This window comes from Microcaecilia unicolor, chromosome 5, assembly GCF_901765095.1.
Source record: "Microcaecilia unicolor chromosome 5, aMicUni1.1, whole genome shotgun sequence".
NCBI lineage: Eukaryota > Metazoa > Chordata > Amphibia > Gymnophiona > Siphonopidae > Microcaecilia > Microcaecilia unicolor.
This window is the reverse complement of record NC_044035.1, coordinates 359,641,749-359,657,686: the sequence shown is the minus strand read 5'-3', so window position 1 is coordinate 359,657,686 and position 15,938 is coordinate 359,641,749. Positions and strand designations below refer to the sequence as shown.

Sequence of the window (15,938 nt, the reverse complement as noted above, 5' to 3'; positions counted from 1 at the left end):
TGGAATGCCCTCCCGCGGGAGGTGGTGGAAATGAAAACGGTAACGGAATTCAAACATGCGTGGGATAAACATAAAGGAATCCTGTTCAGAAGGAATGGATCCTCAGGAGCTTAACTGAGATTGGATAGCAGAGCCGGTAGTGGGAGGCGGGGATAGTGCTGGGCAGACTTATACGGTCTGTGCCAGAGCCAGTGGTTGGGAGGAGGGGCTGGTGGTTGGGAGGCGGGGATAGTGCTGGGTAGACTTATACTGTCTGTGCCAGAACCGGTGGTGGGAGGCGGGGCTGGTGGTTGGGAGGCGGGGATAGTGCTGGGCAGACTTATACAGTCTGTGCCAGAGCCAGTGGTGGGAGGCGGGGCTGGTGGTTGGGAGGAGGGGATAGTGCTGGGCAGACTTATACGGTCTGTGCCCTGAAGAGCACAGGTACAAATCAAAGTAGGGTATATATATATATTTTTTTTATTTGTACCCCGCGCTTTCTCACTCATGGCAGGCTCAATGCGGCTTAGGGCAATGGGTATACACAAAAAGTAGCAAATATGAGTTATCTTGTTGGGCAGACTGGATGGACCGTGCAGGTCTTTTTCTGCCGTCATCTACTATGTTACTATGTTACACATAGATGGACAAGGATAGAAAATTAAGGAGAAATACGAGAAATCAGAAACGAGTGGGTTTTATTAACTCTTCCAGTGATTCTTCTGGAGATGACTTAAGGACTGTTCATAATGTTCCTCGGGGTACCTTAGCTGCGATATGCTCTGATGACGGGGAGGGGGTGTTTAGCTCAAATTGTATTACTACTCCACGAATCAACCGTTGCAGCCCTGTCCAGAGCGGTCAGGTCATGCAGGCCCAACACAGTCTGTTCAGGACTGTTTATAATTTATCTTCAGTATCTTTAACATCTAGTCAACACTCTGTATTAGATTTAGGATTATCATTTGTGCCTATGAAAGGCCCTGATGCGTATTTTCATTTTTATCTTCAGAAATTGTTTTAGGAATTTACGATTACAAGCTTTTTTTTTTTGATTCTGATATTGTTGCTAGGAATAAAGATGACAAATCATTTTCTGATCGTTACAAAATTCCTTCTACCTACAGGTTTTGCTAATTCTGTTGTGGATACTTTTCAACAGATGGTCCTGCAGGATGTTAAAGATCTTGAAAGAAAATCACTGAAACCTACATTGAATTTTACTGAAGAACAACAGCAAGCCTTAAAGGATTTACGTAGTAATTCTAATCTAGGGGCCCTTTTACTAAAGCCACGTAAGCGTCCACGCAACGTCCAAATAGAATTACCGCATAACTACCACGTGGCTCTTGCAGTAATTTCATTTTTGGCACACGTCCAATACGCGCGTCTAAAAAATATTTTTTTATTTTTGGGTGTGCGTAACAAACGCACACAGGTCATTACCACCCGGATTCTTTACTGCTAGGTCAATGGTTGGTGGTAAGATCTCAGACCCAAAATAGATGCGCGGCAATTTTCATTTTGCCGTACGTCCATTTTTGGCAAAAATTTTAAAAGGGTGTTTTTTGCAGGTGCACTGAAAAATGATTCTGCGCGCATCCAAAACATGCGTCTACTGTACTGCAAGCCATTTTTCAGCGTACGTTAGTAAAAGGATCCCTAAATCCTCACACTGGTAAAGAGTTTTATCTGCACTCCATCACTGACTGTGAATCTAGTCAGGCGATCTATGCTATCAGATATCTGCTCATGTTTTCTTTGGTACACTGGGCAGCCGAAACTTAAGATAAAGCAGAGAACAGCTTGTCGTTTAAGTTACATTAAGGTTCGAAGATTTGAAGCGACCCTAGTGGACCACTGGGTAAAGGCAGGACATCATTTGGAAGAATTGCAGTTTGTAGTCTTGCTGCAGGTTAAGCTACCCTGGGGTGGGAATATATATATATATTTTTTACATTTGAACCCTGCGCTTTCCCACTCATGGCAGGCTCAATGTGGCTTACATGGGGCAATGGAGGGTTAAGTGACTTGCCCAGAGTCACAAGGAGCTGGAATACTATATTTCAGGAATATCCTTTAGGATTAAATAGGAATATGGAATGGTAGTTGTGCTGTTTTGTTTTCTAGCTTTCCATTAGGTTTAGAGTATTTAAAGTGAGGCTTTGGTAATCTGCGCATGTGTTGGCGTTTTTTGGCGGCCTACCCTCGAGGGTTGGTATGATTTTCCACTCCAGCTCTACCATTCTTTGAAATGTAAGTAATACTATGTTCTTATGGTGCTGGATTTATAAAAAAAAAAAAAACTTGTGTAGTTTATTGTTGAGCAATGTAAAGAATTTATGTTCGAGGTATATTTTTGTATTTTAGCTCTGCTGTTTCTGAATCTGTACTTTTCACTCCTGGTGACGCGTAAGCAAAACGCGGTCCTGTAGCTCAGAGAAGAATTCAGCTTTGTGCTGAGTGAAGTTACAAGCAGACTGAAGTTCGAAGCGGAGTACACTGTTTCACACCATTTGTGCCGGCCTGTGTTTTCTGGTGGCTGAATTTGAATTTGTAGCTTCAAACGACTACCAGAACTTCTAAAATAGTACATATTACTTCAATTTACAGGTTTGGAAAGGTGTGCCTTTGGAATGAACTGAATATTTCATATTTCCATCTTTTAAGAACATTTGATCTCTTGATGGTGACTCATCTTCCTCGGCGTTTGATTTTTTTTTCCGGCGTAGCTTTTTAGCAGTCCGGAACATTTTTATTACCATTACTTGAGATTACTGTGCAATATTCCTTATTATGGACAATATAAGGTTATTTCAAATTGATTATGAATTAGTGTCTCGTAATGCCTAACTGATTATGTAGCTATTTATAGAGGCTTTGGATATGTTTCTTGAAGTTGTATGTATGAATATTTTAATATATTTTGGTTTTGAATAAAGTAAGGTTATTTGCAATTTGTAACATATTTCGTCTTTATTTTTATTTCTATACATGTAAGTATTATATCTCTATCACAACAATGACACATCCCCTTGCCCGATATACACAGATGTGTGTACAATTTGGAAAAGTTGTGGTTTTACTAGAACTTGGTATTCTTTTACTTTCAATATATTTTTATTTAAGCTATCAAATACAGATGTAAAAAGAACAGCTAATCCAAAATCAGGGCGGGGGCCTGTGTTCTGAGGACCCTCCCTAGATATAAAGAGAATCAATAAACAATCTACCCCCCACATACAGTAGGCCAAATTACAAATTCAAGTCATTAATAATAAGACTATGGGCTCTGGATGGAAGAGATTGAATATACAGTTCCCCAAAGGCCCAAAAGCATCGTTTACATTTAGCCATTAAACGTGCATCACAATCTATGAAACATATTCGTCCAGTGGCAAAATGTAGGTAAACAGTCCAGTCCAACGCTGCAAAAGACACTTTTTGACAATCAAACAGGCATTATAAAGAAAATCCCTCTCAAATTGGGTATGGGGTCCACAATGAGCCATTTTACTAAAAATAATACCCAACGAGGAGAGGATGATTGTGTCTGCAGGAATCCCAGTATTCTGTTCTAAAACCGTTACACCGAAAGCCATTGCCAAAATGTGTTCACCCAGCATGAAACGCCTGCTTCTGTGAGGATGCGATACTGACATTCCTTATATGTCAGTGGGATCTGTCCAATTGCCCCACAGAGAGTCACACCCAATTCCACTTAAGGACAAGACTGTGATAATTCTTCACTGGGGATAAATGAGCAAACAGTTTGTAACGGGCCAATGATGTGTGCAGCAGACCCGAAGGGGCAAAAAAGTTGTCCAGAGTAATCACAACACTTAGTGTAACCGTAAATAAAAGGTAACGTTATCCAAAGCCAACACAAAAAAGGATGTATTAAAGTGGTCACAATGAAAGGTTATGTGTTAATTTTCTTTCCTTTAGTCCCTATGCAACTTTGTAAGTCTAAGTGCTTTGAAAATACACCTCTTAGTTATCAAATAGTACTCCCCAAATTTTAAGTTCTTTTTCTAACTTATACATTACACCGTTGACAGAAAAGTCAACCATTGGCAAACTACTACTCAGTAACGTGAATTTGGTTTTCTATTTATTAAGCTCAGCAATCGAATACAGTTAGCCTCTTGTAATACCTATTAGAACCTCAGCAAAAGGTTTATACAACATGATGTCATCAGCATAAATAAATGGGAAGAATCCCGTATTAGTTCATCTTTTACCCAATGAAGCCATTACAATATCAAAAAGTAACAGTGAAATTGGTGAATCCTGAGGAACTCCACAATCTGGAACCCACAAAGTAAATTAAGCCTGATTCATTTTAACCTGATATGCTCGGTTCCTCAAAAATCCCCCAAACCAGTTTTTTTTACTAACTCACCAATCCCATCTTGACAAACCAAGTTCAATAGAATATTATGATCGCCCAAGTCAAATGCACTCGACATATCAAATTGCATGAATAATATTCTTTTACCAAGGCTAATCTCAGTTCTGATTTTAGACAACAATGTTCCTAATGCTGTTTCAGTGCTAAAAACCTTTCTGAATACTGAATTCATGCAAAATGTCAAAGTAATCCAAATAATCACTGAGCTGCTCTGCCATTATTCCTTGCATTACGTTTGTTAACAATGAGATTTAATTTTCCCGTAGTATTCTTGGGAAATGGGTGTTAAAATAATCTGGCCAATATCTCTTACCTTTAAGCAGCAGATAAAGAAGTCTCCTGCCAGCCCACTCTTCTGACTCTGGCACAGCAGCTCTGCCAGGCATTCCAGCCGCCACTGGTCCACAGAAACCTTCTGATAAAGAGCCTCATCTTCATCACTGCAGTTCAGGAGAGCAACAAGGGCTTGCTTTAATTTCTGTTTGGCTTATAGCTTACAGTGCAACTTCTGCGGAGTTCTTTTGGTACGAAGGCAACCTCTGATGGCTAAACGGTACCTCCAGAGGGACCCTCCTTCTGCAGCCAGCTTTTCTGCCCAAGTTACGTGGGTCGTCAAGAGAAAAATCTGTGAATCGAAGCACAGGCTGGGCTCTTCCAGCCACAGTTATGCAGAGCACTCACTATAGTAATATCCGCTTCTGGGGTCTGCCAGCACTGGCTCCCACAAGGGATGCCTGAGACTGATTCTGAGTTAGATTTTCTTTGACGATGCGAACTGTGATACACTGGTCCCACTCTGACTGCAGCCAGTGCTCAAGAGCAGCTTTCTTAACTAAGTGAACAGCAAGATCTCAATCTGCTGTAGCCTGGTCGTTCTACATGACTTCATCGTCCTACTCTACAGCAAAACTACTCTCCCACCTCTAACCAAACTAGATTCAGGTCCGTCTGTCACTACACTATGCTGCAGAGCTGAATGATGCGACTTGCATTCAGGATGGGCTTCTCCTTTGTCCTTTGCAGTAGCTGGACTTGATGACCATAAGTCTACAAAGATATTCTCACACGCTGGCACTGGACAAGCAGTAGATACAGGGCCAGACAGAGAAGAGGAAGGAAAGCAGTGGAGAATCTTACCTGATGGTTTCTTTAACCACGATCACTGTGCCACCTTCACTGCCAGCTGCAAACTGATAGAAGGGAGAGAGGGCAGGAAGAGTCCTCTCCAGCCCCGCCAGCTCTTTCACTGTGGCAAGTGCAGTTGCCCGTTCCATTTTCTCTAGGAACCACAGCAAAATCTCCTGGCATGGTGACCTGGCAAGGCAAGACGGCTCTTAATGTGGCACGCAACAGCCAGAGCACTGGCTCAGCAGGCAGGGATTTAATCTGGAAGACAGTCTGAGCGCAGGCTCTTGGCGGAGTAGCAGGCGTTCCTCCAGTATCTCCAATATTTAATATGAATCAGAGAAAGTTTTTCTTCAGTCAACATATAATTAAACTCTAGAATTCGTTGCCAGAGAATGTGGTAAAGGCGGTTAGCTTAGCGGGGTTTTAAAAAGGTCTGGGCAGCTTCCTAAAGGAAAAGTCCATAGACCATTTTTTAAATTGACTTGGGGAAAATCCACTGCTTATTTCTAGGATAAGCAGCAAAAAATGTTTTGTATTTTTTTGGGATCTTGCCAGGTACTTGTGACCTGGATTGGCCACTGTTGGAAACAGGATGCTGGGCTTGATGGACCTTTGGTCTGTCCCAGTGTGGCAATAATGTACTTATCTCAGCAGCAGAGGCCTCAGTGTAGCTCTCTTCACACAGCTCATAGTTGCTGGCAAACAGAGAGCTCTGAAAGAGAGTAGACTATGCCTATAAACCAAACTTCACTGGGTCTGGAGGCAGAATATCACCCCAGATGAAGTGCCAAAGTGATCTGATAGCTTTTTACATCATTGGCTGAAGGTAACATATTATACAGATATTACTATTATTATCGTGGCTTCACACAGGGCTGGGCTTAACGCTCTGAATGTCAAGTCCTTCCCAAGACCCTAGAATATTCAGAGGGAAGACTTGATATTTAGAGAGAGAGCCAAGATGATATTATCATTATTCTACCTCAATCTCTTCTGCTACACTCACTCCACCTCTCAAACCCTCTTACCGCAAATAAGAGACATTCTGTCTGGTGAAACAACAGAGACTGAAAATGGCACCAAGAACAGTCTTCAAGGATTCCTGCAACACTGGAAGGAGCTCATTCCCAACCACATAAACCTAGAGAGAGCGAGGAGAGAAAACAAGGATGTCACAGCACCACCCACAAAATCACCTAGTTTCATCACACTGACTCAGAAATGAGGCCCTCAGGATCTCTTTCCTGTTCAGGGACTGCTAGTGCCTCCTGGAGTGTTGGCTGGGGGTTCTTGAGAGTTTTGGTTTGGTATTTGTTTTGCTGTAATTAATGTACAGATGATTGGTATACAGCCTGTTTTATTCATCAGCGAGAGTGGAGAGCACGTTAACATGTATATCTCTCTTGTAGTCGCCCTTCTCCTCCACTGCTAACTCCAGGCTTCGCTCCTTTTCTCTCGTGGCACCTTATGCCTGGAATAGACTTCCTGGACCTATATGTCTAGCTCCATCTCTACCTGTTTTCAAATCTATGCTGAAAACCCACCTTTTCACTGCTGCTTTTTAGCTCCTAGCCAGTACTCAATTGCCCTCCCCTTGTCCCTTCCTTCCTTCTCACCCATTACTTCCCTCACCCATAACTGTCTTGTCTGTCTGTATTATTTAGATTGTAAGCTCTTTTGAGCAGGGACTGTCTCTTTGTATCAGGTGTTCAGCGCTGCGTGCGTCTGGTAGCGCTATACAAATGCTAATAATAATAATTTTACGATATTGTAAATTGCTTTGAATATCTGTTTTGTGGAAAAGGCAGTAAATACGTAAAATTAAATTTAAAAATAGGCACTGAAGAGGAAGGGACTTATCACTGATCTCTTCACCACAGTGGACACCACTGACTCCCACTGAGTGCTATTGTTCACCTGATTCCTCACCCACTTTATCATTTTTTTTCCAGGCAACATGGTCACCAATTTTCTATGTATCTGTCCTCATTTGGGTTCCAGGGCTCTGTCCTCTCCTGGTTCTCCTCCTATCTCTCACACCGCACCTTCAAAGTTCACTCTCATGGATCTTCCTCCACCCCCATCCCCTTATCTGTTGGTGTTCCCCAGGGATCGGTCCTTGGACCCCTTCTCTTCTCAATCTACACCTCTTCCCTGGGCTCCCTGATCTCATCTCATGGTTTCCAGTATCATCTCTATGCTGATGACACCCAACTGTATCTCTCCACACCAGACATCACCGCGGAGACCCAGGCAAAGGTATCGGCCTGCTTATCCGACATTGCTGCCTGGATGTCCAACCGCCACCTGAAACTGAACATGTCCAAGACCGAGCATATCGTCTTTCCACCAAAACCCACTTCTCCTCTTCCTCCACTTTCTATCTCAGTTGATAACACCCTCATCCTCCCCGTCTCATCTGCCCGCAACCTCAGAGTCATCTTTGACTCCTCTCTCTCCTTCTCTGCGCATATCCAGCAGATAGCCAAGACCTGTCGCTTCTTCCTCTTTAACATCAGCAAAATTCGCCCTTTCCTCTCTGAACACACCACCCGAACTCTCGTCCACGCTCTCATTACCTCTCGCCTGGACTACTGCAACTTACTCCTCACCGGCCTCCCACTTAGCCATCTACCCCCCCTTCAATCTGTTCAGAACTCTGCTGCACGTCTTATATTCCGCCAGAACCGATATACTCATATCACCCCTCTCCTCAGGTCACTTAACTGGCTTCCGATCAGATACCGCATTCAATTCAAGCTTCTCCTTCTTACCTACAAATGCACTCAGTCTGCTGCCCCTCACTATCTTTCTACCCTCATCTCCCCTTACGTTCCCGCCCATAACCTCCGTTCACAGGATAAATCCCTCCTCTCAGTACCCTTCTCCACCACCGCCAAGTCCAGGCTCCGCTCATTCTGCCTCGCCTCACCCTATGCTTGGAACAACCTTCCTGAACCCTTACGCCAAGCCCCCTCCCTGCCCGTCTTCAAGCCTTTGCTTAAAGCCCACCTCTTCAATGCTGCGTTCGGCACCTAACCCTTACCGTTCAGTGAATCCAGACTGCCCCAATTTGACTGCCCCTATCGGACCGACCGTTCACTTGTCTATTAGATTGTAAGCTCTTTGAGCAGGGACTGTCTCTCTTTGTTAAATTGTACAGCGCTGCGTAACCCTAGTAGCGCTCTAGAAATGTTAAGTAGTAGTAGTAGTATGTATCAAAGGCTTTCCTCAGTTTTGGATAGTCACATTATTGCTTCCACAATAAACCCAGAATAGAGCGACCAGGCCCTGCGCCACAGGAAGTCGCTCCAAGCTGTGGCCATTCTGTGTTCCCCGCATAGCACTGACCTCTGGCTAAGGAAACATGTCCACCTTCAATGCTTCCCCCCCCCCCCCCCCCCCCCCCCACAGACTGCATCAGAATACAGTCAGTGCATTCCTCACACATAGGGAAGGAGAAAGGATGTATAGAGAGACCCTTCATTACTCCCATCTGCTCCAGGACCCCCTCCTCACTACAGTAAATTGTTTTATCTACAAACATACTGAAATGATGATCTAAAAAAGTGTGGGAAGCTTTTGCACATCCGGTGCTGAGGAAAAGTCTGTCACCCCCTTGGGGAACCTCTGAGAGGGATAAACTTGGGTGAACATGATGAACTGGGATTAGAAACTGGTTGTCCGACAGACGAAAGAGGGTGGTGGTAAATGGAACTCACTCGGAGGAAATGAAGGTGAGTAGTGGACTGCCTCAGGGGTCCATACTAGGGCCATTTTCGTTTAATATATTTGTGAGAGACATTGTTGAAGGGTTAGAAGGAAATGTTAGCCTCTTTGCGGATGACACACAGATATCCAGTAGAGTAAAAACCATGAGAAGAGATATCCAACCATTAGAAGAATGGTCAAGACCTAGCAGTTAAAATTTAATACAAAGTGCAGAGTGATGCACTTGGGGTGCACAAATCCAAAAGACATATACCAAATAGGAGGAGAGAGATTGATAAATACAGCTCAGGAGAGGGACCTTTGGGTGATGTGTCTGAGGATCTCAAGGTGACAAAACAATGCGACAAGGTGGTGGCCACAACCAGAAGGATGCTAGGCTGCATAGAGAGGGAGAAGAAAGGAGGTGTTGATGCGGGTCAGAGAAAAGTGATGAAACTGGTATGGGGTTTGTGCCACATGACGTACGAGGAGAGACTCGATGACCAGAAGATGTATACACTGGAGGAAAGGAGATACAGGAGTGATATGATACAGACATTCGAATATGTGAAAGGTATTAATCTACAAACAAATCTTTCCCAGAGACGGGAAGGTGGTAGAACTAGAGGACATGAATTTAGATTGCAGGGGACCAACTCAGGAAGTACTTTTTCACAGAGAGAGTGGCGGATACTTGGAATGCCCCTCCCGCAGGAGGTGCTGGAGATGAAAACGGTAATGGAATTCAAAAACGTATGGGATAAACACAAAGGAATCCTGTACTGAAAGCACAGAACCAAACAAGCTTGGCGGTGATTAGATGGCAACACCAGTAATTAAGAAGTAAAGCCAGTCCGGAGCAGACTTCTACGGTCTGTGTCCTGATCACGGTTGGACAGATTTAGCTGGAGAACAAGGCCAGTGCCGGGCAGACTTCTACAGTCTGTACCCTGAAAATGGCAAGAACAAATCGAGGTCAAGTATGCATATGTAATATCACATCATACCTTATTCTAGGAGTTCATCTTGTTGGGCAGATCGGATGGAACATACGGGTCTTTATCTGCCATCATCTACTATGTTACTAGTGATCTCCTCCCATTCCCCCCTCCCAGGGCTCCCTTGTATACAGCAGGAGTGATGATCACGTGCCTCCGCTTTCCAAAACTGCAGCAGCTGACCTCTGGCAGTTGGAACATATCACTAGGGAGTCGGTTTTCCATTCAAGGAAGAGTTCCAGAGCAGGGCCAAGTTTGCATTCCCCTGCCCCTACAAGGTAAGTGGGGCCTTAAGGGAGTTCATTTGAAGGAGGTAGCACTTGGACAAGGTCCACCATATTTTTAGTCCTGGAAAGGGGCTAAGAGGGGGAGGCACTGGACCACCAGGGCCTTAATATCTCCCTCCCTCTCCCAAAGGCTGCTGCTGACATTTAAAATAGGTTATTTTTAAAACAAAATTCTCAGGCCTTGCAACAGCTGGAAATTAACAAAGTTCCAGTCTTTGGTAATGTGTGAAAAATTTCTCACAGACTTTGGTAGCTAAGGCATGAAAATGAACCAAGAACTCATTTGCACCCTGTAGGTAAATTTTGCTAAAACAGATGCTAAGCCTGGCTGCACCTGAGTGTATTTAAAGGATAGTGGACTTTTTGCAAGTCTCCCGCTGCAGACGTGATTGTCTGCATCTTCTCACGTCAAACTGTATTTTACTATTTTTGCATCAGAATGGATTATTTGAGATTTTACTGTTCAAACCTTTTCCAGTATACCAAAGAGGTGAAGAATAAACATTTCATAGTAACATAGTAGATGACGGCAGAAAAAGACCTGCACGGTCCATCCAGTCTGCCCAACAAGATAACTCATATGTGCTACTTTTTGTGTATACCCTACTTTGATTTGTACCTGTGCTCTTCAGGGCACAGACCGTATAAGTCTGCCCAGCACTATCCCCGCCTCCCAACCACCAGCCCCGCCTCCCACCACCGGCTCTGCCACCCGATCTTGACTAAGCTCATTACGGAGAGGCCCAGGGAAGGTGGGTGAAGATTGCACACAGAGACAAAGCACAAAACCTCAAATGGCAGATGGCAAAAGGTTTAAGAAGAGCAGAGCACATGGAAAAACAGCAGAGTTTAGCCTGGAGGGGGCCAGAGCCCAGAAATCAGCTTCCAAGCACTTAGCTTCTGTTTGTGTGATCATATTTCACTTAAAAAGAGCTTGGTCTGGGTGAGAGTTTCAGGGGTTGTGTTCACTGTGAGGAAGAAGGTTCTAGAAGCAGGTGCAGTGGCGTAGCCACAGGTGGGCCTGGCTCAGGCCCACCCAACAGCAGCACACATTTAGTGGTAGCTGGTGGGGATCCCAAGCTCCTCCTGATGGTGCTGAAAACGTTGCTCTCCACTTCAGAAGTCTGAGCTTCCTAAGCTGCCAATACTGGCAAACGCGCATGCTCAGTTTTCAGCGCATGCCTGCTGCAGGCTGCCAAGGTAGGGAGCAGTGTTTTCCTGCCAGCTGAGATATTTTTTTTAAGTTGGTGGGGGAGGGTGGGAGAACACTTGTGTCCACCCAAAATCTGCTGTCTGGCTACGCCCCTGAGGTGAGACACAATCACTGCTGCTCCCTATCACTCCCTGCAAATTCAGCAGCCCATGAGAGTTACAGGCAGGATTCCTGCTTCGAGGCTTTCTCTACTTCCTCCTAAGGCTGATGTTTTCTGCTTGGGCCCTCATTTCCTCAGTTAATTAAACTAACTTGTTTGGCAGCAGGGGAAGATTGCTCAGTAAGGTGGCTACAGTTGCACCAGTCACTCCATGCAGGCAACACCTCTCTCTGCTTTTTTTGAAATGTGAAAGTCATTTAAGTATTGCTTCGATTCCATCTTCTTTCTATAGAGGAATCCTCCGTGTTTATCCCCTCACCTTTCTGAATTGTCACAGTTTTATTTTTCTTATTGAAAATCTTGTCAACAATACCAACAGTTCCAAAACAAAGTTGCAATACACAGTCTGAAAATATAGAAGTCATGACAGAAACATTACTTGTGGCTTCAGGATGTCACAGGTGAATAACGGAATGCTAACAGAAAAATCCCGCGCAATCATCGATTTTATAAAATATATCCTCCCCACTAATGAGTGGAGTTGAACGGGTAGATGTGAAGCGTCTGTGCACGCTTTCCAAAAATACTAGGACTAGGGGGCATGCGATAAAGCTACAATGTAGTAAATTTAAAATGAATCGGAGAAAATGTTTCTTCACTCAACGTGTAATTAAACTCTGGAATTCGTAGCCAGAGAATGTGGTAAAGGCGGTTAGCTTAGCAGAGTTTTAAAAAGGTTTGGACAGCTTCCTAAAGGAAAAGTCCATAGATCGTTATTAAATGGACTTGGGGAAAATCCACTATTTCTGGGATAAGCAGTATAAAATGTTTTGTACTTTTTTGGGATCTTGCCAGGTATTTCTGATCTGTTGGAAACAGGATGCTGGGCTCAATGGACCTTTGGTCTTTCCCAGTATGGCAAAACTTATGTACTTATGTAAATACCAACTTTACCATCAGACCCCCCATGCCTCACATAGATCCCCCTCCCCCCTTCATCCGCAGGCACCGACATGAATTCTGACACAATTTTTGTCCCCATGACCTCCATCAGGAGGGAGTTCCAGGCATCCACCACTCTTCCCGTGAAAACCTAGTTTCTGATGGTTACCTCCTTGTAGCTTCATTTCATGTCCTCTAATTCTACAGCTTCCTACTCTTTGAAAAAGATTTGTCTGTATATTAATACCTTTCAAGTGTTTCAACATCTGTATCACATTTTTCCTGTCCCTCCTTTCCTCTAGGGCACTGGTAAATCACTCTAGTTCATCGAATGGCAAGATTTTCAGGCTACCCCTAATGAATATGCATGAGAGTGATGCATGCTACTGTGTGCAAATCTTTCACAGGCATATATATTCGTTAGAGATATCCTGAAAACATGGCCTGTTCGCAGCCCTCAAGGACTGGAATGAATACCACTGTTCTAGTATATAGATATACATAGCAACAAAGTCAATGATGGCAGAAAAAGACCTGCATGGTCCGTCCAGTTTACTACTACTACTATTTAGCATTTCTATAGCGCTACAAAGCGTACGCAGCGCTGCACAAACATAGAAGAAAGACAATCCCTGCTCAAAGAGCTATGTAATAAAAGTGAGCCAAGTATAGGACAATCAAGCCATTGTGACATCACTGATGAGGTTGGCTCTTATTGGTGGCCTGAGGCATTATGACATCACAATATCACCTCTGATTACAAGAGACTACTACTACTATTTATCACTTCTATAGCGCTACAAGGCATACGCAGCGCTGCACAAACATAGAAGAAAGACAGTCCCTGCTCAAAGAGCTATGTAATAAAAGTGAGCCAAGTATAGGACAATCAAGCCATTGTGACATCACTGATGAGGTTGGCTCTTATTGGTGGCATGAGGCATTATGACATCACAATATTAGCTCTGGTTACAAGAGACTACTACTACTACTATTTAGCATTTCTATAGCGCTACAAGGCGTACGCAGCGCTGCACAAACATAGAAGAAAGACAGTCCCTGCTCAAAGAGCTATGTAATAAAAGTGAGCCAAGTATAGGACAATCAAGCCATTGTGACATCACTGATGAGGTTGGCTTTTATTGGTGGCCTGAGGCATTATGACATCACAATATCACCTCTGATTACAAGAGACTACTACTACTACTATTTATCACTTCTATAGCGCTACAAGGCATACGCAGCGCTGCACAAACATAGAAGAAAGACAGTCCCTGCTCAAAGAGCTATGTAATAAAAGTGAGCCAAGTATAGGACAATCAAGCCATTGTGACATCACTGATGAGGTTGGCTCTTATTGGTGGCCTGAGGCATTATGACATCACAATATCACCTCTGATTACAAGAGACTACTACTACTATTTATCACTTCTATAGCGCTACAAGGCATACGCAGCGCTGCACAAACATAGAAGAAAGACAGTCCCTGCTCAAAGAGCTATGTAATAAAAGTGAGCCAAGTATAGGACAATCAAGCCATTGTGACATCACTGATGAGGTTGGCTCTTATTGGTGGCCTGAGGCATTATGACATCACAATATTAGCTCTGGTTACAAGAGACTACTACTACTACTATTTAGCATTTCTATAGCGCTACAAGGCGTACGCAGCGCTGCACAAACATAGAAGAAAGACAGTCCCTGCTCAAAGAGCTATGTAATAAAAGTGAGCCAAGTATAGGACAATCAAGCCATTGTGACATCACTGATGAGGTTGGCTCTTATTGGTGGCCTGAGGCATTATGACATCACAATATTAGCTCTGGTTACAAGAGACTACTACTACTACTATTTAGCATTTCTATAGCGATACAAGGCGTACGCAGCGCTGCACAAACATAGAAGAAAGACAGTCCCTGCTCAAAGAGCTATGTAATAAAAGTGAGCCAAGTATAGGACAATCAAGCCATTGTGACATCACTGATGAGGTTGGCTCTTATTGGTGGCCTGAGGCATTATGACATCACAATATCACCTCTGATTACAAGAGACTACTACTACTACTATTTAGCATTTCTATAGCGCTACAAGGCATACGCAGCGCTGCACAAACATAGAAGAAAGACACTAAGATCTTGGCTTTACCCATGTCAGAATAGTGGCTATACTGACATAAGTACAGGGTATTTGTGTAGTGTTTATTTGATAGTAATACAGGGTTAAGTCAAGAATAACCAGGAAATGTAAAAGTGTGGGAAAAGGAAGGTTTTGAACGGTGATTTCACTTGTCAGCTACTTCAATTATTTTCAGTAGGTGGTATACAAAAGCTTATATAAACAAACAAATAAATAAACAAGGTTTCACGAGGAAGTGAATTGCCTGTAGAGTCCTGGGGGTCTTGGGATATCTATCAACCATCACCCCAGTGCTGAGGGGCCAAGAGTTTACCCCACTCTGTGCAGGCTACGGTCCCTCATGATTGAACACTAGCATCACGAACAGGGAACCTGGCAAATCACCACCCCACCAACTGCACCTCGCCAGTTATACATGATGCAATCTTGGGTCACAATACCACAACTCTATGCCAATGATCCATAAGTACTGCCATACTGGGACAGACCAAAGGTCCATCAAGCCCAGCATCCTGTTTCCAACAGTGGCCAATCCAGGTCAAGAGTATCTGGCAGAAACCTATATAGTAGCAACATTCCATGTAGAACCTCAAAGAGTAGCAACATTCCATATAGAACCCCAAAGAGTAGCAAGATTCCATTCAGAATCCAAAAGAGTAGCAACATTCCATATAGAACCCCAAAGAGCAGCAACATTCCATATAGAACCCCAAAGTGCAGCAACATTCCATTCAGAATCCAAGTACATAAGTGTTACCATACTGGGACAGACCAAAGGTCCATCAAGCCCAGCATCCTGTTTCCAACAGTGGCCTATCCAGGTCACAAATACATAGTAACATAGTAGATGACGGCAGAAAAAGACCTGCACGATCCATCTAGTCTGCCCAACAATTGAAACCCATATGTGCTACCTTTATGTGTATACCTGACCTTGATTTGTTTCTGCCATTTTCAATACCTGGCAAGATCCCAAAAAAGTACAAAACATTTTATGCTGCTTATCCCAGAAATAGTGGATTTTCCCCGT

The 15,938-nt window shown here is 43.7% G+C and overlaps 1 protein-coding gene across 1 annotated transcript in view; it reads right to left on the bottom strand.

The window, feature by feature from the left end:
• Positions 1 to 15,938, bottom strand: part of TANGO6 (transport and golgi organization 6 homolog) — a 178,950-nt gene that overhangs the window by 135,929 nt on the left and 27,083 nt on the right. The window contains exons 8-10 of the mRNA XM_030204644.1: positions 6,550 to 6,662; positions 5,531 to 5,707; positions 4,707 to 4,833 (exon numbers count right to left, since the gene is read on the bottom strand). Of these exons, the coding sequence (XP_030060504.1) occupies positions 4,707 to 4,833; positions 5,531 to 5,707; positions 6,550 to 6,662 (417 nt within the window). The remainder of the gene's footprint in view (positions 1 to 4,706; positions 4,834 to 5,530; positions 5,708 to 6,549; positions 6,663 to 15,938) is intronic.